The 25,898-nt window shown below is 40.6% G+C and overlaps 1 protein-coding gene and 1 long non-coding RNA gene across 7 annotated transcripts in view; one reads left to right on the forward strand and one right to left on the reverse strand.

The window, feature by feature from the left end:
* Window positions 1-2,657, reverse strand: part of TOPAZ1 (testis and ovary specific PAZ domain containing 1) — a 106,521-nt gene extending 103,864 nt beyond the window's left edge. Inside the window, exons 1-2 of one of the 5 annotated variants that reach the window (XM_039527234.1) lie at window positions 2,431-2,657; window positions 1,287-1,498 (exon numbers count right to left, since the gene is read on the reverse strand). In XM_039527234.1, the coding sequence (XP_039383168.1) occupies window positions 1,287-1,497 (211 nt within the window). In that variant the 5' untranslated portion in view covers window position 1,498; window positions 2,431-2,657. The other 4 variants (XM_039527233.1, XM_039527232.1, XM_039527231.1 and 1 more) reach the window with 4 other exon arrangements.
* Window positions 2,658-7,707: 5,050 nt separating this feature from the next.
* LOC120399205 overlaps window positions 7,708-25,898 on the forward strand; it is a 30,723-nt gene continuing 12,532 nt past the window's right edge. For both annotated transcript variants that reach the window (XR_005595029.1, XR_005595028.1), the window contains exons 1-3: window positions 7,708-8,130; window positions 12,017-12,086; window positions 19,134-19,203. This is a non-coding gene — a long non-coding RNA (uncharacterized LOC120399205). The remainder of the gene's footprint in view (window positions 8,131-12,016; window positions 12,087-19,133; window positions 19,204-25,898) is intronic.

Here is a 25,898-nt window from a genome sequence, read left to right on the forward strand (position 1 = left end):
CTTCTGGGGCCCTGGTAGCCATAGTTCCACAGAAGAGCTCCTACCTCTCCTTCCAGGGCTACATGGTCCCTCATGGAGGCCTAGACTGTGTGGCTGCAGTACCACCATGGAATGCCTGCCCCTTATCCTTGAGCTACCTGTACTCTCCTAGGGACCTGAGATCTGGAGATGTGATTCCTCAGTGGTGCATGAGTGCTTACCCCTCCTCTTCCCCAGGCTTCCTACTTCCTCCTGGGTGCCTGAGCATTGTAGTTGCAAGGAACGCCTGAACCGCTTTCCTGGGATTACTGGTTCTTCTCGGAGGCTTAGTCTCTGTGGCTGCAGCACTGCCAATGAGTGTCTGCCCCTCTTCCCTGGGCTCTTTAGTTTCACTTCCACCAAAGACTGCCCACCCTTTTTTCCCAGACTCCTTTTTTCATCTATAGGCCCTGACATCCTGACCTCTGTTAAAAAACATCTGTCCCTCTTCCCTGGGCTCCCTACTTTCTCCTGGGGTCCCAGGACAGATAAGGAGCGCCTGCCTCTCTTCCGCAGGCTCCCTGCTTTTACCCAAGACTCTGTCCCTGCCAACCAACATCTGACCCTTTTCACTGGGCTCTCTTCTCCCTCCTTGGGCCTCAGCACTCTTGGTTCTGAAAATGAGCACTGGCTCCCTTTTCCCTGCCTCCTCACTTCCTCCTGAAGCCCCAGTTCTACCAAGGTGCATTGGCTCCTCTCACTCAGGCTCACTGCTTCCTTCTCAGAGTTTGGGATTTGCACATCCAGTGCCATCAGGCTCCCTGCATCCTTCCCAGGCTCCAGTGCTACTGGTTCTGACAAGGTGCATCTGTCACTCCTCTCTGGGCTCACCAGTTCTTCCTGGGTGTATGGAATTTGTAGCTTCAGTTCCATTAAGGAATGTCTGCTCTTTTTCCCTGGGCTTCCTAAACCCTCTTGGGGCCCCAACAGCCCCAATTTTGCTGAGGAGCTACTTCTTAGTTTTCCCTCAATCCCTGTTGCCGATTTCTCTTCCAACCTAGTTCTAGGGGGAAACTGCTGCAATCCCTGTCCTCTCTTTCTACGGATAGCCTTTTCCCAACACTTCCCTACTGGCACCATCACCTTCTCCCAGACTTTAGTTGCAGCATGGTCTGAAACCTGTAAAGCTGCTTCTCTTCTGCCTCCAGCAGCAGCAATGTCTCTTCCTCTGCAGCCTCGTCCCCCTTCCTTTCTTTTACCTACAAGCCTCGTATTAGTCCCATGTTGCTCCTCCACAGATGCTACTGCTGGGAGTGTGAGCTGCTCACATGGGACTTTGGAGAACAGGATAGGTGATGAAGAGCAGGATAAGGAATGCACTGCTTTACTCTTTGCCTCCTGCTGAGGGTTCCCCTTGGCCACAGATAAGTCCTCGGAGTGGGCTCCCATCTCTGCAGCCACAGGTTGTGGGCAGGGCCCCATCGCAGCAGTCAGTGCCTCCCTGTTTAGTTGCACTTTCCGAGATCTTAGCTGTGGCATCCTGCAGGGAGAGAAAGGGCCCCCAGGTTCTGCAAAAAAACTGCCTTTAGCCACGGCAGAAACCAGTCCCCCAGCTATACCACAAACCAACCTGGCCAGCCTCAGTATTTGGAGAGAAAGCAGGACTGATGGTGAGGAAACTCAGGGACAACCTGAGTCGCCTCCTAAACACAGCTCCCAGTGCGCCAGGACCAGGAGGGCTCACACTTGAGCGGTGGAGCCCCTAGCTGAGCAGCAGGATTCTGACAGAAAGCTACACCTGCCTGGAGAGGAAGTGGGTGGGGACCTGCCCCCAGCCGCCTGCTGTTCGTGGCCGGGGGTTGTTCGGAGTCTCTTGCCGACCCAGAGAAAAGATTTCACGGGCTCCACCCCGCCCCGAGGGCTCCACCCCGCCCCGAGGGCTCTGAATTCCGCGCCCTCCACAAACTAAAGATCTGTGAGCACAAATACAGATCTGCCTGCAGCCCCTCACAGCCCGCACCTAAACCGGGCGGCAGCCGCTCCGGCTCTCACACCCGCCTATCTGCTCACCCTGCCCTGCGGCTTCCAGCCGTGTCCCCGCAGCGCCCCGCCACCCCATTCACCCAGCCGGCGCCTTTGCCGAGACTAGGCCCCACCGCCGCCGCCACCACACTCGCCCCGTCGCGCTCTCCCCTCACGCGCTCGCCCAGAAGCAGCCAGGGCGGCGCGCGGACCCCTACGCAGGGTCACGCGGCAGGGAGAGCTGCGCAGGCGCAGGCCGAACTGTGAAAAAGGCGCCTAACCACTACTAGCCACAGCGTTTCTCGAGCTTCTCCAGGCGGCAGTTCTGGGAGGTGCCCTAGTACCTAGCGAGGCTGCTGTTCCCCGTTTCTCTGTCGCTAGCTTGAGATCAGTTCAGCTGCCCCGGCTCCGTATGCTGGGGCACCTGCTCCCGACCGCTCCCACACTCACTTGAGGGGAGATTGGTCCCTGCTTTGTCCAAGCCAGAGCGGGGTAAATCGAGTAAACGGGTGGCAAAAATGCAGCCACTACTCCCTAGGTAGCGTGCACGGCGTAGTCAGCATTAGGAAGCAAGAGCTCGCAGGAGAGAAAGAGGAATCTCTAGTCCCTTTGCAAGGAAGACGTGGAGGTTACAGACCTACTCAGGCGCACGGAAAGAAGGAGGGGCTCTCCACTGTCTAAAATGGGAACTGACTAGTTAGGATCTCAACCTCTCCCCTTCCTCACCAGTAGGCTTTGGGTGTTTCCGGTCATAAGTCAGGGCCGCCCAGAGAATTCCGGGGGCCCGGGGTCTTCGGCGGCGGGGGGCCCCCGCTCAGGGGCGGCTCTAGACCCGAGCGCGCCGAAGACCTGGGGGGCGGCATTTGGCTCCGGTTGAGCTCCCGCAGGCATGCCCGGGACGAGTGACTGCGGCGGCATGCCTGCGGGAGGTCCAGCCGAGCCGCGGGACGAGCGCCCCCTCCGCAGTCTTGCCTGCGGCAGGTCCACTCGTCCCGGAGCTCAACCGGAACCGCAGGGGCCCCAGAAAACTCCTCCACAAAGGGTGGGGGCCCCTGCGGGGCCTGGGGCAAATTGCCCCTCTTGCCCCCCCCTCTGGGGGGCCCTGTCATAAGTTAGTTACCCTTTGTGGAGGAGTCTTTCCCCTTCTTTTTGTTTCTTTAAAGCAAGATATTTGAATACAAAATCGCCACAAATAGCACATTATCAGTACTAAATACGGTCTGAACGTTTACTTTAAAACGAACGTGCATTATAGGCTAGGAATGGAACCTGACAACCCATTAAGTGTAACGTAGTTTAACCTAGCACTAGTCGAGGATTGGTAGTTGCTTAAGGTATCTTGCCGAGTTCACACACCTGCAGTAAACCCGAAATGCTTATTTTAAAAATCAAATCAGTTTGCAGTGTACTCAAATATGAATTTGAAGAACATTAGGTATTCATCTCAAAATGAGTAAAAAGCACTTTATCCAATGAAAGAAATTAGTCTGCATTTCTCTTTTTGTCCATAATTAACCAGATTCAATGGGAGCGTCAATGGAGTTTGGCTCATTATCCATATCTACTTTTAATAAGGTTAGAATTCCAAAGGGATTACATGTATTTATTAGTAAATACTGCAATGGTGGAAAGTTGTTTGGCTATCTCTCTTGCAAGCTAAGACACAGCTTCAGTTTCAAATTTAGTGATAGTTCATTTGTTAGACACACAATTCACAAAGTAAGAGAAGAATATTCTTCTGTTTTAGAATTATGCAAACATTCTAAAGATTCATAAGTGTTCAGAATAGTACACCGTATAAATGAATTGTTCTAAAGGAGTTTTACATTACCAACATATGCTATCAAAATTAAAATAGTAATATTTAATCATTTTAAACTAAAAATAGTAGCAGTGGCACTAACATTGTACATACCTTAACAAATGTGTTTAATCCAATATTCCAACACTATTCTTGGATGTTCTTTGAAAGAGAAGACACCTGATTAAAATCCAGTGTACCTTGACTTGTTGCCTGATAGCATTCACATTTCAGGAACGCTAGACTGGGACCTGTGAATATTAAATAAACATTTTTGTTTTAATATATTCTAAATAATAGGGCTAATGAGGTAAACTAGAAGTTAGAGTACAGACTGGGAGTGAATATATTTAGATACTAGTCCAACGGACTGGCTCATTATGTGACCTTAGGCAAATCAATTTCACAAACGCCTCTATGTCTCCATCTGTAAAATGGAGATAATGTATGATTAATTCAAATGAGGCAGAGAAAATGTAATAAGGTTTTTCAACATAAGCCATCTGTGAATGAAGAAGACGCATGTAGGCTGGGAAGCAAACAGTATGCGGTCTTCTATTGCTTATGATCTTTTTTCAGGCTGAGTGCCTATGTGTGTTAAAGATACAAGCTGCAGAAAAGGACAGTGGGCAGATAATTAAAGCTAATCAAGGCAGGGAGTACAGATAACCAAGGTTTTATCTGAAGTTCCAGGTCCTCAGAACCAAAAAATATCCAATAAGGGGGTTTAGCTGTACAGCATTCAGCAATAGCAGCATTCTTCAGACCCGGTATTTGTAAAAAAGTGTAATGTCTGACCTATTTGGAGAGGACATTTCAACCTTCCCCAACTTAGATGTGTAACACAGGCTTTTAAGGTGCATAACAAAGATCAAGAAAGGGAGAGACACAACAGAAAGGAATAGAGGAGGAACTATGAAATGATGTGATAGTAATTACTTTATTGATTTGTAGCTTCAGCTTCAGTATTTGTGATGTCAGTTATGAACAATAATGAAAAGTGGGATCAGCCAGGTTTGTGTGAAATTGATGTAAATGTGCACTTTAAAGAATTCTTTCAAAATGAGGAACAGTTAAGAAGTGTAAGCACTGACTTGAGTCATGCCGCTTGAAAATCTCTTTTAGAAGGATCATAAGGGAAGGCAGACCTCCAGAAAGGACACATGTCAGCAGCTGTGGATTGTGTTGCAAAACCAGGTGGTGCTCCATTCAAAGAATTTTCTGAAAAAAATTGGCATGGAACAGGCCCATCCAAGTTCCTCAATTTGACTTCTTTAGAATTCTTGAAAGAAGAGTCAAGGCTTTAAAGAGATACTGTGAGGTTAAAAATATTTTAATAAAATCTAATTTATTTACCTCTATTATTAAAACCTTATGTTATTAAAATGGAAACAATTTTATAATTTAACTCAGTTTTCACAGTTAGCACTGTTCCCTCTTTTCATGTCATTCAGCTCAGATAAAGACAATAAAATAAACTAGTTATTTTCACTTTCCTGTATAGTCAATTTCACTTTTTGGTTCCCATGCATTAGCTAGCACACTTCAACAACATATGGATTGCCAACACTACAGAGGAATGTGTCTATATTTTTAAAAAATGCTGTTTTAATTGGAATTTAAAAGAATATGTAAATATTTGTTTTTGCTAGCTTTTGTGAAATCTCATTTCTCAAAGTACTTACATTTTAGGCTTAAATCAACTTTATAGGATCTCCTTAATTTCTTTATTGTACTTTAGAATATAAAAAGAAAGCAGGACCCAATCCTTCTACAATTAATGCAAAATAAAATATGAAAAATGTAGCACACAGTGGGACAGTGTAGTCCTTCCCCTCTAAAGGCTAAAGACTCAGTAAGTTACGGTTATTTCCTTTTTCCAGCCTTCTTGCTCTTATTGGTATCTCTCTCTCCTCAGGGTAATCAAAATGCTGCCACTGAGATCATTTTCCTTTCCTGCCACTCTGACAGTGTTTCCTCAGATCTCTCTACTAGTGTGATTCCACTCTTCTGCAAAAATTTCAAGTTTCCAGCCCACCTGTAATGCACTCTATAAATCCACCCCAGCATGATCTCTGCTCTCATTTACACCTCTTCCTCCTCTCTGCTTTGTCTATGCTTCTCTCCTGATGATTATTTTTGTCCCTCTTACCCACTCTCAACTTCATACCTCTTTTCATGTGGCATTATATGCTTAACTCTGTCTCTTTCTCAGTATACCCCCGTCTTTTCTCCTTAAAAAACCAAACCTGTAAGGGCCACAACACAGTTTGTATTCATTCTATATTGTATGGCATCAGCTTAGTAAATCAGGGTAGAGATTTTGTTACTAGTGTGGCACAGTTCACATTCTGTGCAGCACGGTGTATTTTTACAATGCCATATTAATTATGATATGATTGAAATACTACTTAAAAATCAAAGGAGATCATGGTGAGAGCGCTGTGTCAAAAGTAGCTCTGTCAGACTCCTGTTTGACCTAGACAGACCAAAATTCCAACTAATACCTTTTCAGATTTGTATTGTGTCCAACAAATATCAAGAGCTGACATTTGGCATTTCACTGAATGCTAGAAGAATCAGAAAGACTGTGGTAATTTTAATATAAGAGTGTTTATTCTACCCTGATGCTGCTACTCTTGGTCAGAGCAATAACAAATTGAATTTAAATAATGATCTATATAATTATAAAAGTGATTATTACATTATTTCAGGGTTAGAAGTAAGTAACTAGTTTGTAATACTTTATTATACAATCATCACTGATAAAGTTTGCAGGTGACACAAAAATTGGGGAAGTGTTAAAAAATGAAGAGGACAGATCACTGATACAGGGCAATCTGGATTACTTGGTAAACAGGGTGCAAGCAAACAAGATTCATTTTAATACAATAAATGTAAATGTGCACATCTAGAAAAAAATGTAGGCCATATTCTGAGAAGCAGTGATTCTGAAAAGATTTAGGGGTTGTGAACATGAGCTGCTAGTGAAATGCTGGGGCCAAAAGGGCTAATGTGAACCTTGGGTGCATAAACTGGGGAATCTCGAGTGGGAGTAAAGGTTATTTTACCTCTGTGTTTGGCACTGGTATGACTGCTGCTGGAATATTGTGAGCCGTTCTGGAGTCAACAATTCAAGAAGGATGTTGATAGATTGGAGAGGGTTCATAGAAGAACCATGAGAATGATTAAAAGATTAGAAAATGTGCCTGATAGCGATAGACTCAAGGTAATCCATCTGTTTACTTATCAAACACAAAGGTAAGGGTGACTTCATCATAGTTTGTAAGTATCTACATAGGGAACAAATATTTGATAAATGGTATCTTCAGCCTAACAGAGAGAGGTATAACACGATCCAAGGGCTGGAAGTTGAAGCTAGACAAATTCAGACTGGAAATAAGGCATACATTTTTAACAGTGAGGTTAATAGAACAAAATACCAAGGGTTGGGGTAGATTCTCCATTACCGGCATTTTTAAAATCCAGATTGGATGTTTTTCTAAAAGATCTGCTCTTGGCATTATTTTGGGGAAATTCTATGACCTGTGTTATACAGGGGGTCAAACTAGATGATCACAATGGTCCCTTGTGATCTTGGAATCTATGAACCTATGAATTTACGTATCATGCGGCTGCAGACCCTGCAACAAAAAAATATTTTGGCACCTTCAGTGAAGTAATACTTGCCCTTCCCTGTACTCAGTGTGGCTCCTTCTCTCCAGCAGCAGCAGAAGATGCCCACGATTATCTGGGGTCCCAGCACTTCTTTGGGTCAGTGTTCTGGAGGCTCCCTTGTGGCTCCCTCTTAGATATTACACACCTTTGCTCTTGGGCCACTGAAGCTTTGTAGGATTCCTTACATTTCAGTTCCTGATAGTGCCTCCATGAGCACAATAGCTTGACCTCTCAGAGGGCTTAGAAACCATTCCAGCATCCCTCTTGGCCCAGCAGAGGGAGGGGATCCCCCTCTTCAGATACAGAAGTTCCCTGCTCCCTCCCTTGTTGTCTGGTTAAGATTTATTTTGCTTAGCTAGGCACAGTGGTTCTCAGCCTCAGTTATTTCTCAAGCCCACTTGAGTCTCAGTTCATCCAATGAAGCATCAACTGTCCTATCCCAACAGCCATGGAACTGTGAGCTCCAGCATTCCATCCGGCCATCGTAACATGGGGATTTAATTCCCCTATTAAAATGTCTTCTGCTCTTTCTACTAATTTGGCTCCAGAAAGAAATTACACAACAGATAAGCAAATTAGCAGAGTTTTGTAGTAGGGACTTAATTTAAAATCCAGTGAAGTCAATGGGCAAGGATTTTTGGATGCTAATAAATAAGAGTGGCTCTTTTAAGGTAAGAGAGTAATATATATGAACCTCTCAAACAGATGGATCCAAAAATGGTACTGAAAATTTCAGAAACATAGGAAGCATTCAGGAGATTGTAATCAGAAATTATGTAGTCCAGTGTTTCTCAGTAACCTTTGCCTGTCCCTGAGATTTCCCTGACACAGTTTAGGAAGGCAGCAAGCCAGTCCCTGGTATCAAAAATGCTGAAAAACATTGATTATAGACTATAGGAGGAAGTCTGAATTACTGAAGACTGAATTGCTTCTGGTGCAAACTGTGACCCCCATTTCTCACAATGAAAGAAAAGAGTTCCTAGAGGGTTGTCTAACAATAGAAAATTATTATAGTTATAGAGGGTCTCAGTTTACAAAAGCGCAGCTGAACCAGACATCTTTAGTATATAGTTTTATTAAATACAAATCAAATGAAAAACAAAGACACTTGCAAATAGATGTACAAGCCTAATGCTATTCCATAGTTTCCAAGGACCAATTTGGAGTTATACAAGAAAAGAATAGCCAATAATATTATAGAGAACTTGACATTAGTGGACTCTTGCTAATTCACACTAACAATTGGATTGGAAATTACTAGATTTTATAATTGAGCAAGTAAGCAAATAGTAAAAAAAAGCAAGAATAATGCATCATACAATGTACATTTTTCAACTGTTTGATAAAAAACAGTTTGATTTTGTTTGTAATACTTCATATTATACTAGTAAACAGATAAATAAGTTTAGAGCGGCTACGTGATGAAGTAGGTACACTATGAGGATAGAAGCCAGGAACTTCTGAGTTCTAATCATGACTCTTTTACTGACTTGGCATGTGACCTGAGTAAGTCTCATGAATTCCTTTGTTTCAGTTTCCCCATCTTGAAAGTGGGATTTATATTGTCTTACCACACAAGGATACAGTGAGGATTAAACAGATCAGGTTTATAGAGTCTTTTGAAAATGTAAATGTGAATGATTAAATGTTCCACAGGATAGTTTGTAAAAGCAATGGATCTGTTTAATGAGAGACTTCATTTCAGCACTTTTGTTTTAAATTCTTGCTGAGAAGTGGAGAGAGTGTGCTGCTTTTTTGTGTGTGAGAGAAAATTACATGGTATCCTGAATAGCAAAATCTAGCAAAGCTCAACAATAATACTTAGAAAATATTGCCTGTACTAGTCTAGTTGGAGATATGGCCAAGTCTTTCACTAGCATTAACTGGAATTTCTTACATAAAGTATTACAGATTTGGTTTTTGCTTCTAAAATTATATTATAAAATAAAATTAAAAAATAGATACCTATTATGTATATAGATCTGAGGGTAGCACTTAATGTAAATGATACATCATCAGTGCTGCCTTTCCTTTAGAATTGAAGCAAAGTAGGGAAGCCTTCTAATCTGTCTCTTGTTTGTTCCCACAGCAGAGACACTGAAAATAACAGTAAGGAGTGACCAATGTCAGAAAGCACAAAATTAGTTTTTGCTGGTTGTCTATTTCTTTGTCATTCATTCTCATTCATTCTTGGTGGTAAGCATTCTGACACAATATAAATGTCAGGTTAAAAGTGTAAGTCAAAAACTGAAGGATTGTAAGTCAATCTAAATAGAAAACCCCTCCTGTCCATTTCACTTCCGATAAAATGGATCCATAAATGCCTAAATTACATAGGGACATATAGCATACACACACCTCAGGTCATTAGCTAAAAATAATCTATATGTTATATATACCATTAAGCAAAATATTCTAAAAATCAATAAAATGATTTTGATAACAGTGACCCCAAGCTCAAAGAGTAGAGACTTACAAAAAAGTCTGTAGAGATTTTATCTAGAGAAAGTAAAGGGGAAAACCTAAGATTTATTTCCAGAAGTAAAAAGATAATGCTGTTGACTAATCAGAAAAAAAAATGTTTGCTAGCATTACTGAGATACACTGAGGAGTATCTAAGAGTAGATAGAGGGGAGAAAGAGATATCTGGACAAATAACTACCAGTGTAAGAACAGCAGCCCTATGCAGGCTACCCAGCCACTTACGCAAGCCCCATAGAATGCCTAGTTCTATTCTATTCAATATAGGTTTTTATACTATGTTCATCACCACAGTATCTGAATACTTTCTAGTAGTGCATTAAGCAAAATGATTAACATCTATCCTGTTTTTGTTCTCTCATCCTCCCACCGGGAGGAGAAATGCATGCAGTTAATGTCACTCAAGTTACTAGTGTGGAATGTCACTCAAGTTACTAGTGTGGTCAAGTTACTAGTAATGTCACTCAAGATACTAATGTGGAAAAAACGTAATACTTACAGGTCTGCACGTCTAACAGTGATTAATGTTATTAACCTCCCAAAATTTATTGTGAGACTCAATATAGTCTCATCTGGCAAACATGAGAGAGATATCCTGTATTAATGACAGCTATGTATTCACCCACGAAAGCTCATGCTCCAGTACGTCTGTTAGTCTATAAGGTGCCACAGGACTCTTTGCTGCTTTTACAGCTATGTAAATGAGCAGCTAAAATCTTTCAAATAGTTCTGGGTCCATGTTTTATAAGACATTGCTGGTGTACACACATGCGACATCACAAGTTGTCTTCTTTTTTACCTAGGGAACAAAAGAGAATTAACTTCAAAATGCATTGTCTTGTAAGGTAATGTGGGGGAAAAACCCTTCCCTTGGACTTCTTCCTTTTGCATTACTTATATCTTTGCTCTAGGTTAAGGGATAGATTTGTCAATTCTAGCAATCCTTGGGAGAAGGACTTTGGCTGTGCTATAATAATTGGGATTGAGCTCTGCAGCATGTATATTACCTATTAGTTTGTTTTAATGAGCCAGATTAATCCCTACTGTAACATCAGTGAAGCCAAATAGGAAATAATTTAAACCCAATAAGTCTAAAAATGCATCATTCTATAATTCATCAGATTTATTATTTACTGTGTTTGAGACATAAGTTTTGCAAAAACCTAGCACCCAAGCAAAGTAAATATAGACATGTTTTTTTCATACCTTTGTCTGACCAAGAAAAATATTATTTTGGGGATATACTCTGAGTGTGTACAGCCACCTTAAAATTGTTGACAGGGGATCGAGACTGCCTAGGAATTAATTCTGACAGGCCCTCATCACGCAGTCACAATCTTTTCTGAAATCTCATCCAATATTTTAAAGGTAAGCAATGATACTGGAATAAAAATTATCTGGCATACCATTCTTTGCTAGATAGGTTTCAGAATATTCTTCAATATTCCTCTTACCAATCTGTATCAATTTGATGATCTAGGTAAATAAGTTATTAGGGTAGAATTTACTATCACAAATATTTGTGGAAAGTATTCACACCAGAGGTGCTTGTGTTTTCTCATGCAATCAGGGAAGAAAAACAATATCATGTGAGCTATCTGATCAATCACAACTAAGCAACACGGCTCAAATTCAGAATATTTGCAATCAGTCCATATAGCAACAAATTTCAAAAATCTATTAATAGAATACATCTGAATAACAGATACAGTATATTGACGGAACCTGATACCTGCTTATAGGTGTTTTGTGAGCAGAGAGAGGATCAATTTGTCAAATACATTGTTTGCTGTGAAATTTTCACTTTGCTCTAGTTTCAAGCAAGCAGAATACTTTATTTATTCTAGGTTGGGGGTTTTCCCATCTAAAGAAAGAAAGAAAAATGATATTATAGAAAATCCAGTGTGAAGATAAAGGGTTTTACTGAAAAAATCAGATAATTACTCCGAACCCAAGATCTGAGAGAGCAATGACTCACAGTTATTTTTATATATATTCTGTAGATCATATCATTGCTCAAAGGGAGTAGAAGCTTAAAAGTACTTTTACCTTTTATATTTTTTCTTGATTTTACAGAACAAAGAAAAATATAACCAAAATAAAGATGACAGATGAAGAAATACAATTATCAAGAAAATAAAGATGAGTAAGGGAATTATCCATTGTTTGTTAAATCATTTCTTATCACTAATTATTTATCCTCTGCTGTTTTCATATTGACTTTACTAGGTCCTTTTAAATGTCTGTTTCTAGCCCTACACTTTGGACCTGTATTACAGCCTTACCACACAAGTTTTCCCACTTCCATTTTCTTTTGATCACTACCTCATGTTAATGGTTTGTTTTTATAATATAATCAACACTATTTTATTAATCAGTGCCATTTCTAAGAAAAAAAATAGTCCTCTCTATCTAGGAAGCACAAAAGCTGGTGGTTTATGTATTGTGGATTCACCTGAGGGAAAGACATTCCTGAGCTCATCCACAAGACCTTATACCCTCTTTAAATCCAAGGCCCTCCTGAAGGACCCACCTCTATCATGATGCCTATTTAAAACTGACACTGTCACACACTTGATGAATAACTTAGATATAATATCCTACTTATATATTTACTAGCCCAACTGTATATTTGTTGTTTCATTTTATTCTAACAGATACTTGTTTACTTGTCTATCTTGAGACTGTGAGCTTCTTGAGGCAGGGATCGTGTCTTTATTTGGAAAGCAACTAGCACACTATTGGCACTATAATAATTCTATACAGACAGTGCAGCACCTGGTGATATGCATACAACCAATGAGGCATTAGGAGCAGAGGCATGTCAGAAGACACATGCAGGGTGCTATGTTGGGCAGGAATGTTACACTAAAATCTTAGCACTTCACATCATGGAGGAATTAGTCTGAGGGCAGATTGGCCGACTCCCCAGTCAGCCATCAGGATAGCTGTATGTTTTGACCCATATGTTGTTGCCACTTTCTCTTTTTGGGCCCTTTATAATGGATTCAAAAGGTCTATGTTTCACTAGTTTAGCAGAGAAATGAAGGTGTGGGGGAGGACAGCTGGTGCATTTCATAATGTACCTTATGGAGTCTTTTGGCAGCGCTTATGATTCCTAATTTATCACTGAATTGGAACAATATAAAAATTAGGGTGAGATGTGTTTTTTAAATAAAAAAGAAAGTCAATAAAATGGAGAGAGGGAATAGAGATGCAAAGAACTGTGGCAAGAAAAGGAATATTTATAAACAGCAGTAAAGAATAAAATTACAGAAAGAAGATTGTAAGAAAGCAAACAAAGGAATTGGACGAGGGCACGTACAGTAGGGAGAAATGAGAAAAAAAATAGGAAGGACTGTTTGAGGTATTACCATTAAATGTGAGAACATAGAGATGAAGAAAGAGGGTAAATGTGAATACTGAGGCAAAGCAAAAGAGGAGACATTTTTCATAGTTTGGACTGATTGAAGTGGCATTGATGGATGGTGACATACCCTCCTCAGTACTGCACATAAAATAAAGTAAACAAATATGAACATGGAATGGTGTCCCTACCCAGTCACAAACTACTGGGAGTCATCACTGAAAACCAGTGTTGAAAGTTAGTGACATCCCTCCTCGGATAATTGGCTGCTTAAATGAGATTTTCTGTACCACATTTATCCTCTTTCTAATGCCATACATTTATGTCCACTTAATGTCAGTGCAGCTGCCTGGGTGTGTCATGTCCAAGAATCAGGAAAGCTTACCTGCCAGTTCTTTCTTTTTGATGAACCAGCCATGAAGCTTGCATTGATGTGTGAATCTGGGATATGTGCTTTTAATTACTGAAGACTCCTGAAATGAGTTTGGTACAGATCATAGCTACTGACATGTGAAGTGACTGCTACTAACCATATTTACTTCATTCAGTGAGCAAATATTATTTAATGTTAGTTTTAAGGAAAAAAGGAAGTTTCACAGTTGGTAACATATAGCACTAACACCTCTGCTTATCTTACTGTTAGAGCAACAACCACTGCATTGAATAGCTGACTGACTGAAGCATCAGGTTGTCCTCCCCACCCAAATACAGTTCACAATCAGTTAAAAACTTCCCTTATCCATTTAACATATTTTCTTTTCGTTAGCACATACAGTGTAGTCTGTGGAAAGAATACACATATAAATTGGTATTATTAGCTCATAGGCACTGCAAATTGATGTATGGTGTGTGAGACGGAATCAGGATATTGGCCAACTTTTATACTTAAGTTTGCTTGGTATGAAAACTAATTATACCTTCCTGAAAAAATTTGGGAAATGGCCTTCATAGAAAACAGGTGGACGCTATGAGCTTGTCTCTCTCTTCAGTAAGGGTCTGATCCAACATCCGCTGAAGTTAACAAGAATCCTGCCATTGGCTTCAGTGGGTGATTGGAACAGGGCATAAATCCTTTGGCTAAGAACTTCAGCTTACATATCTTCATGTTTTTAGTAGCTGAGTGGCACAGACTGGTGGTACATCAGCCGCTGGAATCTGTGACAAGACTGGCTCCTCCAAAATGTGTTGGCTCTTTGCAAGGACGTTCTACTATCTAGTAGGTGTTTGGGGCAGGTTCCTTTTTTTTCATTTTTTTTAAGTCTATTCAGTCAGATGAATGTTTCTCTAGTCAAAAAGTACATTGCTTTGTATGGCAGTCATTCAGGCTCCATATTGTATAAAATGTAAGATTGTCCAAGTAGTCTGCCTGGCTGTAATTTGATTGGTAGGACTGATCATTCAAGCAATTAAGGCCTTTCATTACTGCAGTCAGTGTCCCAACAATCAGCAAATCCATCCAGTTCTATATAATCTGATTACAGAAAGCCATCTTAATTGTCAGGAATAGATGTATATCATACTAGTGAGGTAGTAATGTATATCTCTGTTGAAGAAGGAGGGGTTTACTAGACTTCCCTTCAGCTTTGCAGCACCTTGGGCAATCCCTTTAGACTATAGTAAAGGAAAAATCCCTTACCAATATACACAGCAGCCACAAAGGTCTGCAAAAAGTCCCAGCTCAGTTGTAGGTTTTTCTGCACATTTTTGCACAAATTATTATTTATATTGGTAGAGTTCTGGGCTAAATGATTATATTTACAGATATTCTGGATCCGGTGTCTATTCAGACTACAGTTTCATTGCTTATATAGTATATTTCTTACATTAGAGATACAATCTGAATGTCTTGCAAAATCTGAGGATGAATGGCCACAGTATGATGCTTTGGTGGGTGTCTGGAATAGATGCTAGTGTGATACAGAGGTCTAAACAATCACAGCTAGTGAGGCCCCACATGGATTGATTCTTGGCCCTATGCTATTCAATATTTTTATCAATGACTTGGAAGAAAACACAAAATCATCACTGATAACATTTGCAGATGACAAAAGGATTGCGGAAATGGTAAATAATGAAGAAGACAGGTCACTGATACAGAGTGATCTAGGATTGCTTGGTAAACTGGGTGCAAGCAAACAATATACGTTTTAATATGGCCAAATGTAAATGTATACATCTAGGAACAAAGAATGTAGGCCATACTTATATGATGGTGTACCCTATCCTGGGAAGAGGTGACTTTGAAAAAGGTTTGGGGATGATGGTGGATAATCAGCTGAACATGAGTTCCTAGTGTAATTCTGTAGCCAAAAGGGCTAATGTCAACTTGGATGCATAAACAGGAAAATCTTGAGTAGGAGTAAAGAGGTTATTTTACCTCTGTATTTGGGAAAGTGTGACTGCTGATGGAATACTATGTCCTGTTCTGGTGTCCACAATCCAAGAAGGATGTTGATAAAGTGGAGAAGGTTCAGAGAAGAGCCATGAGAGCTAATGGGAAGGGGGTAGGTTTAGAAGATAAAATAAAAAAAGAACAAGTTAAAAATCACTTAGAAAAGTTAGATGCCTGCAAGTCACCAGGGCCTGATTAAATGCATCCTAGAATACTCAAGGAGCTAATAGAAGAGGTATCTGAGCCTCTAGCTATTATCTTTGGAAAATCATGGGAGACAGGAGAGATTCCAGAAGACTGGAAAAGGGCAAATATAGTGCCCATCTATAAAAAGGGAAATCAAAACAACCCAGGAAACTACAGACCAGTTAGTTTAACTTCTGTGCCAGAGAAAATAATGGAGCAAGTAATTAAGGAAAACATCTGCAAACACTTGGAAGGTGGTAAGGTGATAGGGAATAGCCAGTATGGATTTGTAAAGAACAAATCATGTCAGAGAAATCTGATAGCTTTCTTTGATAGGATAATGAGTCTTGTGGATAAGGGAGAAGCAGTGGATGTGGTATACCTAGACTTTAGCGAGGCATTTGATACGGTCTCATATGATATTTTTATTAATAAACTAGGCAAATACAACTTAGGTGGGGCTACTATAAGGTGGGTGCATAACTGGCTGGATAACCATACTCAGAGAGTAGTTAATTAATGGTTCCCAATCCTGCTGGAAAGGTATAACAAGTGGGGTTCCGCAGGGGTCTGTTTTGGGACTGGCTCTGTTCAATATCTTCATCAACGACTTAGATATTGGCACAGAAAGTACTCTTATTAAGTTTGCAGATGATACCAAACTGGGAGGGATTGCAACTGCTTTGGAGGATAGGGTCATAATTCAAAATGATCTGGACAAATTGGAGAAATGGTCTGAGGTAAACAGGATGAAGTTTAACAAAGACGTATGCAAAGTGCTCCACTTGGGAAGGAACAATTAGTTTCACAAATACAGACTGGGAAGAGACTGTCTAGGAAGGAGTACGGCAGAAAGGGATCTAGGGGTTATAGTGGACCACAAGCTAAATATGAGTCAACAGTGTGATGCTGTTGCAAAAAAAGCAAACATGATTCTGGGATGGATTTAACAGGTGTGTTGTGAGCAAGACATGAGAAATCATTCTTCCGCTTTACTCTGCGCTGGTTAGGCCTCAACTGGAGTATTGTGTCCAGTTCTGGGCACCACATTTCAAGAAAGATGTGGAGAAATTGGAGAGGGTCCAGAGGAAGAGCAACAAGAATGATTAAAGGTCTAGAGAACATGACCTATGAAGGAAGGCTGAAAGAATTGGGTTTGTTTAGTTTGGAAAAGAGAAGACTGAGAGGGGACATGATAGCAATTTTCAGGTATCTAAAAGAGTGTCATAAGGAGGAGGGAGAAAACTTGTTCACCTTAGTCTCTAAGGATAGAACAAGAAGCAATGGGCTTAAACTGCAGCAAGGGAGGTTTAGGTTGGACATTAGGAAAAAGTTCCTAACTGTCAGGATGGTTAAACGCTGGAATAAATTGCCTAGGGAGGTTGTGGAATCTCCATCTCTGGAGATATTTAAGAGTAGGTTAGATAAATGTCTATCAGGGATGGTTTAGACAGTATTTGGTCCTTCCATGAGGGCAGGGGACTGGACTCGATGACCTCTTGAGCTCCCTTCCAGTCCTAGAATCTATGATTAAAGGATTAGAAAACATGCTGTATAGTGATAAACAGATAGACTCAAGGAATTCAATCTTAACAAAGAGAAGGTTAAGGGGTGACTTGATTATAGTCTGCAAGTACCTACATGGGGTACTGTGTAATGCTAGGTTAATGTTATTGCTGTGTCACCTTTATATGTCAAAGGAATAATGTGGCTTATTTCCATCATGGCTATTGTGATTTTAATCCCTTGAATAGCGATCAGACTAGTGAGTAAATAGCTGTGGACATAACTTGTTATTTGGAGAGCTTTTGCCTGTGAGAAGCCCTGTGGTGTGAGAGTGTGCTTCCTGCATGTTTAACAGCAGATTCTGGCAGCAGAAATTCATGGTTGTTACTGAGGAGAGAAGGGTTTAGAGATGGGCCTGCCCTCTCTTCCCTGAATAGCTTTCCCCACTCAAGTGGTGTTGCTGTCATTTAAATTGTTTCGTATCTGTCTGTATCTGGTCCATTTGCTGTTAAGGTTTAGTATTAGCTGAAGGTAAGTAGTGCTTTGTAGAGGAAATTGAATTAACAGGTTGAATATAGCTGCTGCTGAGCATAGTTGTGGACTCTCACAGTGAGGGGGTGATAAGATTTGTGCAGCTTGTAGTGTCCTCTCAGGTAGGCTGGCTTTTTTCTAAATGCTTTTCCATTATTTTTCCAAATCTCTCATTTCAGCTGTAATTCCTGGTCCACTCCAGACAAAAAAGGTGTCAATCTCATAGAAATAGTTGCATTTGTTTCAAAATCTGGAAAAATTTTTTACTAACCAACTAATATCCATAGTGTAAACTCCACTGGGTTCCTGTGGGATTCAAGGTCTAACATGAAGCAATATATTTTAACAGAAAACTTCTTATGAATGCTTCTTTGCAGCAGTATAATTATACTGGACATGTAATGGTAAATTATTGTAAACTACAAAAAGTGTAGAATCAGTCCTAAAATTTAATTTCAGAAATAAACTACATTTACAATTTTAATTGACAGCAGCACCCAGTGCTGCTGTAATAAAAGTCGCATATTAATATCTGGTAGAGGCAAGCATCTCCTTCACAGCGCTCTGGTTGTGGCTGGAGGTATCTCTTATCCGAGGAGTGCTCAACCTTTTTCTTTCTGAGCCCCCTGACTCCCACATGCTGTAAAAAGTCCTCAGCCCACCAGTGCCACAACTGTTTTTCTTCATATAAAAGCCAGGGCCAGCATTAGGAGGTAGCAAGCAGAACAATTGCCAGAGGCCCCACGCCACAGGGGCCCCACAAAGCTAAATTGCCCAAGCTTCAGCTTCAGCCCTGGGTGGCGGGTTCAGGGCTCCGGGCTTCCACCCAACACTATGAGGCTTCAGCTTTCTGCCCTGGGCCCCAAAGAGTCTAATACTGACCCTGCTTGTCGGACCCTGTTAACCTGAGACAGATTAAACTAAAATTGCTTGTCAGAAGATGGGCTACCTGCAAGTTTTACCCTCCCATCTGCATCTATTCAACGATGTTTAACAATGAATGAAAACTTAGGCAGGAGGAAGGTGCAAATAAGATAACATTTATTGCAGCAACAGGTGATACAATAAGGCCAAATAAACAACAATGAGTAATGGCTCGGTTGTTAATGGACGTTATGTGGATATGAAACCCAGAGCCCCAAAACTCTTATTACATTTACTAGGGAAACTGAGGAGACAAGTAAGGGTAATTACAGTACCATCTCTTGTAGACAAGGATGGGGAGCAGGAAGACAGAGTCGGGAACAGGAACACAGGATACACAGATGAATACTCAGGCAAGTAAGTAGCCTTTCTTCTTCCTACATCTTCTTTCTTCCATTCTTGAACATGACGTCTTGCATCTGGTATGCGGATTGTTCCCTATATAATGTTAAGACAGGTGTGTGCAGTGAGCCCTTACAAGGAGCTGGATGGATCCTGAGAGTTCACCCAAATCCTGGTCTGCTCTGGGGTTAATAGCAGCAGACTGTGTGTGTGAGAGAGAGACTGACTGCCATGGCTGCTACTCTGAAATCTGAAAGTAATTTCTGCTGACTCATTCTGACAGGTGGATCTTGTTATTTCCAACCATATACCATAAGAGGGACTAGAGTGTTCTCTTTGAGGCAGAGGGAAGTAGGGTTTGGGACAGAGGAAATTCAGTGTGACAAACCCTAGGAACAGTGAAGATAAGATTAGGGAGAAAATTTGTGCTGAGGTTTGTTTATTAACAACGACCCTCCATTGAGGATAGCTGACCACCAACTCCGTTTCATTTAGGCCGGGGACTCTTAGCTCAAGGTCCCAGGCTGAACTCAGTTGCTATGATGGTACAGGTAGCTTGTCAGAGAGCCAGGACCCAAGGGCTATATATAGCAAAGTCTTCAATTCCACCTGTTAGCAACAGGAAGACAAGCAAAGAAGTGGGGTAACAACTTGTCTGTCGCTAACACTTCCAACCTAATGGGCAGCTCAGGTTACAGTAGCTGAACTGTCTGAGTGGTTTTTGGTGTAGCTCCAAGTAGAGTGCATTGTGGTATTCCATTGTGGAGGTCAAAAAACATGGATTACTCAAGGACTGGATCTAAAAGAAACAATCAGAAATGTTCAGCTAGTTGAAAATGGGAAATCCAGAAGAAGTCAGGGATCCAAAAGCTGCTGTGGAGTGTGAACAACTTGAACTAAAGGGGAGAACAAATTCCCTCAAAAATGGGGATCCATTCCTGCTGTACCTTGAAGACCTTTCCATACCCCACTAACATTGCTTCCCATTTTAAAATGTAAGCTTTAAAGTGATTAAGCATCAGTCAGCTGGCTAGTATTCATATCACAGTCTCATCTAGACCCTGACAAATGATTATTCCATTCAGAGATGATGAAAATCAGTCACAGAGCTGTGTGACATCCACATGCCAATGACATAGTCCATATGACCTTCTATATACACCTCTACCTCAGTATAACGCTGTCCTTGGGAGCCAAAAAATCTTACCGCGTTATAGGTGAAACCGTGTTATATTGAACCTTGCTTTGATCCACCGGAGTGCGCAGCCCTGCTTCCCCCCCCCCCCCCCCGAGCACTGCTTTATCACATTATATCCAAATTCATGTTATATCGGGTGGTGTTATATTGAGGTAGTGGTGTATGTTGAAAAGGAAATGAAACAGAAGAAAACATTGTGGTACTACTCATGAGAAACTCCTCAGGAGAATGTATGTGGGTGATAACCCAAACCAACTCTGGGATTTCTCAAACAGGAAAGAATGGAATCATTCAAGAGTGATTCCCACTAGGGTTCACAAATGCATCAGTAAAACCTCATGATCAAAAGCATTACCAAGTTCCCTATCACACAGTTTCAGTGGTAAACTGAATCACAAAACCATAATCTCACAATATTCTGTTGTTTGCTAAATTCCAGGCATATCATTGCCGTCCATCTGTATATCTTCCTCATAAGGATTGCCCATAGCTCCTAATCGCACCACTTAAACTTTTCCCGTCTCCCATCAATCTTCTGGTTTCAGAACTTTGTTTTTCACTGCATGATATAACAGACCAACTGACCCAATTCCATGGAAACGGAGCCAAAGACAAGTTCTGCATCAACAAGAATACACATGGCCACATATTAGTAATTGTTTTTGTAAGAACATAAGAACATAAGAACATAAGAAAGGCCGTACCGGGTCAGACCAAAGGTCCATCTAGCCCAGTATCTGTCTACCGACAGTGGCCAATGCCAGGTGCCCCTGAGGGAGTGAACCTAACAGGCAATGATCAAATGATCTCTCTCCTGCCATCCATCTCCATCCTCTGACGAACAGAGGCTAGGGACACCATTCTTACCCATCCTGGCTAATAGCCATTTATGGACTTAGCCACCATGAATTTATCCAGTCCCCTTTTAAACATTGTTATAGTCCTAGCCTTCACAACCTCCTCAGGTAAGGAGTTCCACAAGTTGACTGTGAAGAAGAACTTCCTTTTATTTGTTTTAAACCTGCTGCCTATTAATTTCATTTGGTGACCCCTAGTTCTTGTATTATGTGAATAAGTAAATAACTTTTCCTTATCCACTTTCTCAACATCACTCATGATTTTATATACCTCTATCATGTCCCCCCTTAGTCTTCTCTTTTCCAAACTGAAGAGTCCTAGCCTCTTTAATCTTTCCTCATATGGGACCTTCTCTAAACCCCTAATCATTTTAGTTGCTCTTTTCTGAACCTTTTCTAGTGCTAGAATATCTTTTTGAGGTGAGGAGACCACATCTGTACACAGTATATGGATTTATATAAGGGCAATAATATATTCTCAGTCTTATTCTCTATCCCTTTTTAATGATTCCTAACATCCTGTTTGCTTTTTGACCGCCTCTGCACACTGCATGGACATCTTCAGAGAACTATCCACGATAACTCCAAGATCTTTATCATGTTGTATGTATAGTTGGGTTATTTTTTCCAATGTGCATTACTTTACATTTATCCACATTAAATTTCATTTGCCATTTTGTTGCCCAATCACTTAGTTTTGTGAGATCTTGTTGAAGTTCTTCACAATCTGCTTTGGTCTTAACTATCTTGAGTAGTTTAGTATCATCTGCAAACTTTGCCACCTCACTGTTTACCCTTTCTCCAGATCATTTATGAATAAATTGAATAGGATTGGTCCTAGGACTGACCCTTGGGAACACCACTAGTTACCCCTCTCCATTCTGAGAATTTACCATTAATTCCTACCCTTTGTTCCCTGTCCTTTAACCAGTTCTCAATCCATGAAAGGACCTTTCCTTTTATCCCATGACAGCTTAATTGAGCCTTTGGTGAGGACCTTGTCAAAGGCTTTCTGGAAATCTAAGTACACTATGTCCACTGGATCCCCTTGTCCACATGTTTGTTCAAAGAACTCTAATAGATTAGTAAGACACGATTTCCCTTTACAGAAACCATGTTGACTATTGCTCAAGAGTTTATGTTTTTCTATGTGTCTGACAATTTTATTCTTTACTATTGTTTCAACTAATTATCACCCCTAGAGCCCTTTTTAAATATTGGCGTTACATTAGCTAACTTCCAGTCATTGGGATTTAAAGGACAAGTTACAAACCTTAGTTAATAGTTCACATTTGAGTTCTTTCAGAACTCTTGGGTGATGACTTGTTAATGTTGAGTTTATCAATTAATTCCAAAACCTCCTCTACTGACACTTCAATCTGTGACAGTTCCTCAGATTTGTCACCTACAAAGCCAGCTCAGGTTTGGGAATCTCCTAACATCCTCAGCCGTGAAGACTGAGGCAAAGAATCCATTTAGTTTCTCCAATGACTTTATCATCTTTCTTCCTGCTTCTGATGTACTTAAAAAACATTTTGTTATTACCTTTGGAGTTTTTGGCTAGCCGTTCTTCAAACTCCTCTTTGGCTTTTCTTATTACACTCTTGCACTTAAGTTGGCAGCGTTTGTGCTCCTTTCTATTTGCCTCACTAGGATTTGACTTCCACTTTTTAAAGGAAGTCTTTTTATCTTTCACTGCTTCTTTTACATGGTGGTTAAGCCACGGTGGCTCTTTTTTAGTTCTTTTACAGTTTTTCTTAATCTTTCTTTCTTGTATCACTTTCCCTGGCTATAGCTATAATAAAAATTAAAAATAGTAATAAGTCTAGAACACTCTCCTTTGTAATACATAAAGTTACATCCAAATTTTATTTTGCACATATTCCAGACACCATCCAACACATATTTATGTATTTTATATTTAGAGCAGTGAATTTCACATTAAGTTTTTGATCTTACAAAGGCCTGTGTAATATACATCTGCCCCCATATGCTCAACAATCGGAGAAAAGTCATCAATGTTCTCAATCAATTGTATCACTCTGGAATACTGGAGTATTCATGATGCCCACAAAACACTGCCAAGGTGATCATGGTTAAACAGATGCTGAACAGAGACTACTGACTTTGATGCAAAACATGTTTGTTTTATGGTTATTGTTTCCTCCCCTTCTCCTGATCCTTCTGTTTCATCTGCATGTTACATTTTGGTCTAAAATACACTGTGATCTTCCTGGCATAATCTCTATCTTCTTGTTACTTGTTTGTTCAGCACCTAGTGCAACAGAGCCTTAGTCCTTCAGCGGAGCCTCTAGGTTCTACCATAATATAAATAATAACTATTTATAATAATGACTTATGTGGGATATTTCCCAATAACACATTTTGTTCAGTATAATTATAGATTTAAAAATACAGTATGTTCCAAAACTTTATAGGATAAATTTCTTAAAGAAGTAGGATGATAATTTAACACAGCTACTGCCTGATTTGAAAAGTCAGGATGGTGTGTTCATTATTTATTGTTGTTGCAGCCCATCAGCCTCTCTGTAGTCCCACTTCCTGACAATCTCATCCTCTTCCTGCCAAGCTGTGGTCTTTTTAGGGTTTTGGGCTCAGTGCAAAATGTTTCAAGAAGAGGGGGAATAAAGAAGATTTATTGTAATTGATATGTTGGCTGTGTTGAATTAATTTGTTCTTGTTTTAATTTTCTTTTAAGGCTGCTTGATGTATTATGCTGTTATAAGACTAAATGCCATGGCACCTAGAGCTCCTGTGTAGGTGTCTTAATCTAAAGAAATAAATAATAAACTGATCCTGTTTAAACATCACTGTGGTGTCTCAGTATAACCTGTATGTGCACACCCTTGCCTGGAGCCATGGTGCAATGGAGATGTATGCCACTGCCCCCAAGAGTTCTGAACAGAGGATGCGAGATAGGTAGACATTAGTTATGATGTTCTGTGTCTATGAATCCAGGCCTGGGCATCCCCAGACAGCTGCTGCATCTTGGCCTCCACACAATGTCTGCTGAAAGCTGGTGGGCTGAGAAGCTAGTAGGACTATAGCATCAGCCAAGGCATCACCTCCGGGACCCTTGATTGGAGGAGTGCCCGGCTCCACCAATTGGTCCAATCACACTATTTAAGTCAGAAGGCGTAACAGGAAGTTTGTCTGAGCAACAAGGTGATTTCCTGTTGTGGCTGCATTGGACCCTGCTTGTGCCTGCATCCTGCATCCAACCCTTTTCCTGATTCCTCTTTTTCTCCTGGCGCTTGCCTCCTGCCTCACTCCTGCCTTTGCTCTTGTTCCTACCATGCTCCTGCTCCATGCTTGATCCTTGCCTCTTTTCCAGTTCCTGCCCTTTCACCTCCAATCATCAGTTAGCAGTCCTGGCTTTGACCCTGGCCTCCAACTGCTGACCCTGACTCTGGCTTGACCATTGGCTCGGGCATAAGGTGTATCCCAGTCTCCTTAAAGCTTTCCCCTGTAGTGTCCAACCTCTATATCCACTGAACACTCACAGAAGTACCAGGTCTGCTGTTCCCCACCTCTTGCTACCACACCCCTCCTCCAGCCCTACCTTGCATTGGGACTGGTTTCAGACGTAGGAGACTTAATACAGGTTAAAAAAGAGAAAATTCCTCCCTGGAGCTGTGTGGTCATATAGAGATTGGTGCATACATGTAGCATCCAAAAGAAGTAATGTACACGGTACCATTATTCACTGGAATGCACATGCTATAATTTTTTTACCCTGTCTTGCCTGCCCACACCCCAACCCGCTTGTTTGTCTCATCTCCATGTTAGGCCTTCTCTTTTAGATTATAAGATCTTTGTGGCAGGGACTCTCATTATATATATATATATATATATATGTGCGGTGCTTAGCACAATGGGGCCTAACCTGGTTGAGGCTGTGTGGCGCTGCTGCTATATAAATGTTAACTAATATTAATAATGTTTCCCAGTATTTTTGGAGGGGCAGCTGATTCAAGAGTTTTGTAATATATAATCTTTAAATATTGCTAATGGATTAAGCACTTCCCAAAATATTTGGAATGCCTGTAGATTTGTCTTTTAAATTCTTCAATAACGTATAAATACCACCACTAACAGTCGCCAGCTGGATACAGATGACACTTAATGTTAATTATAATGATCTTCCCCACAGTTAATTTTTCATTAGTAAAAATAGACCGAGAAAAGAAATTAAGTAGAAATGTTACATGTATTGTTCAAAACAATCTTGTTCTTTGTAATATTAAAATGTATATTTTGCAAATGAAATTACATATTTTAATAAGGTGGAAACTACTGTCTACTGAGTTATGGTGCCAGACTTTGACATTTAGATATTTATGGAGATTTGAAAGCTATATTTTTCCTGCTGTTATATAAAAATTCTATAACTATAATTAATTATAGGAACTGTTCTACAGCCTCATAATATATTTTAGGCGATAAATAGATTATGGATTGTAGGTTAGATTTTCTCACATCTAAATGTTTGCTCTAGTTGAAAATGCCAAGGGAAAAAAATGACACAATGGCTTTCAGAGAACTTGTAACTTGTAGGCAAGTAATGGTAAGAATTAATTCAACAGTAGGAATAATTTTTTATACAGTACTTACTTATGTAAGGGTAGTACAAA

Source organism: Mauremys reevesii, linkage group 2 (assembly GCF_016161935.1).
Source record: "Mauremys reevesii isolate NIE-2019 linkage group 2, ASM1616193v1, whole genome shotgun sequence".
Classification (NCBI taxonomy): Eukaryota; Metazoa; Chordata; order Testudines; family Geoemydidae; genus Mauremys; species Mauremys reevesii.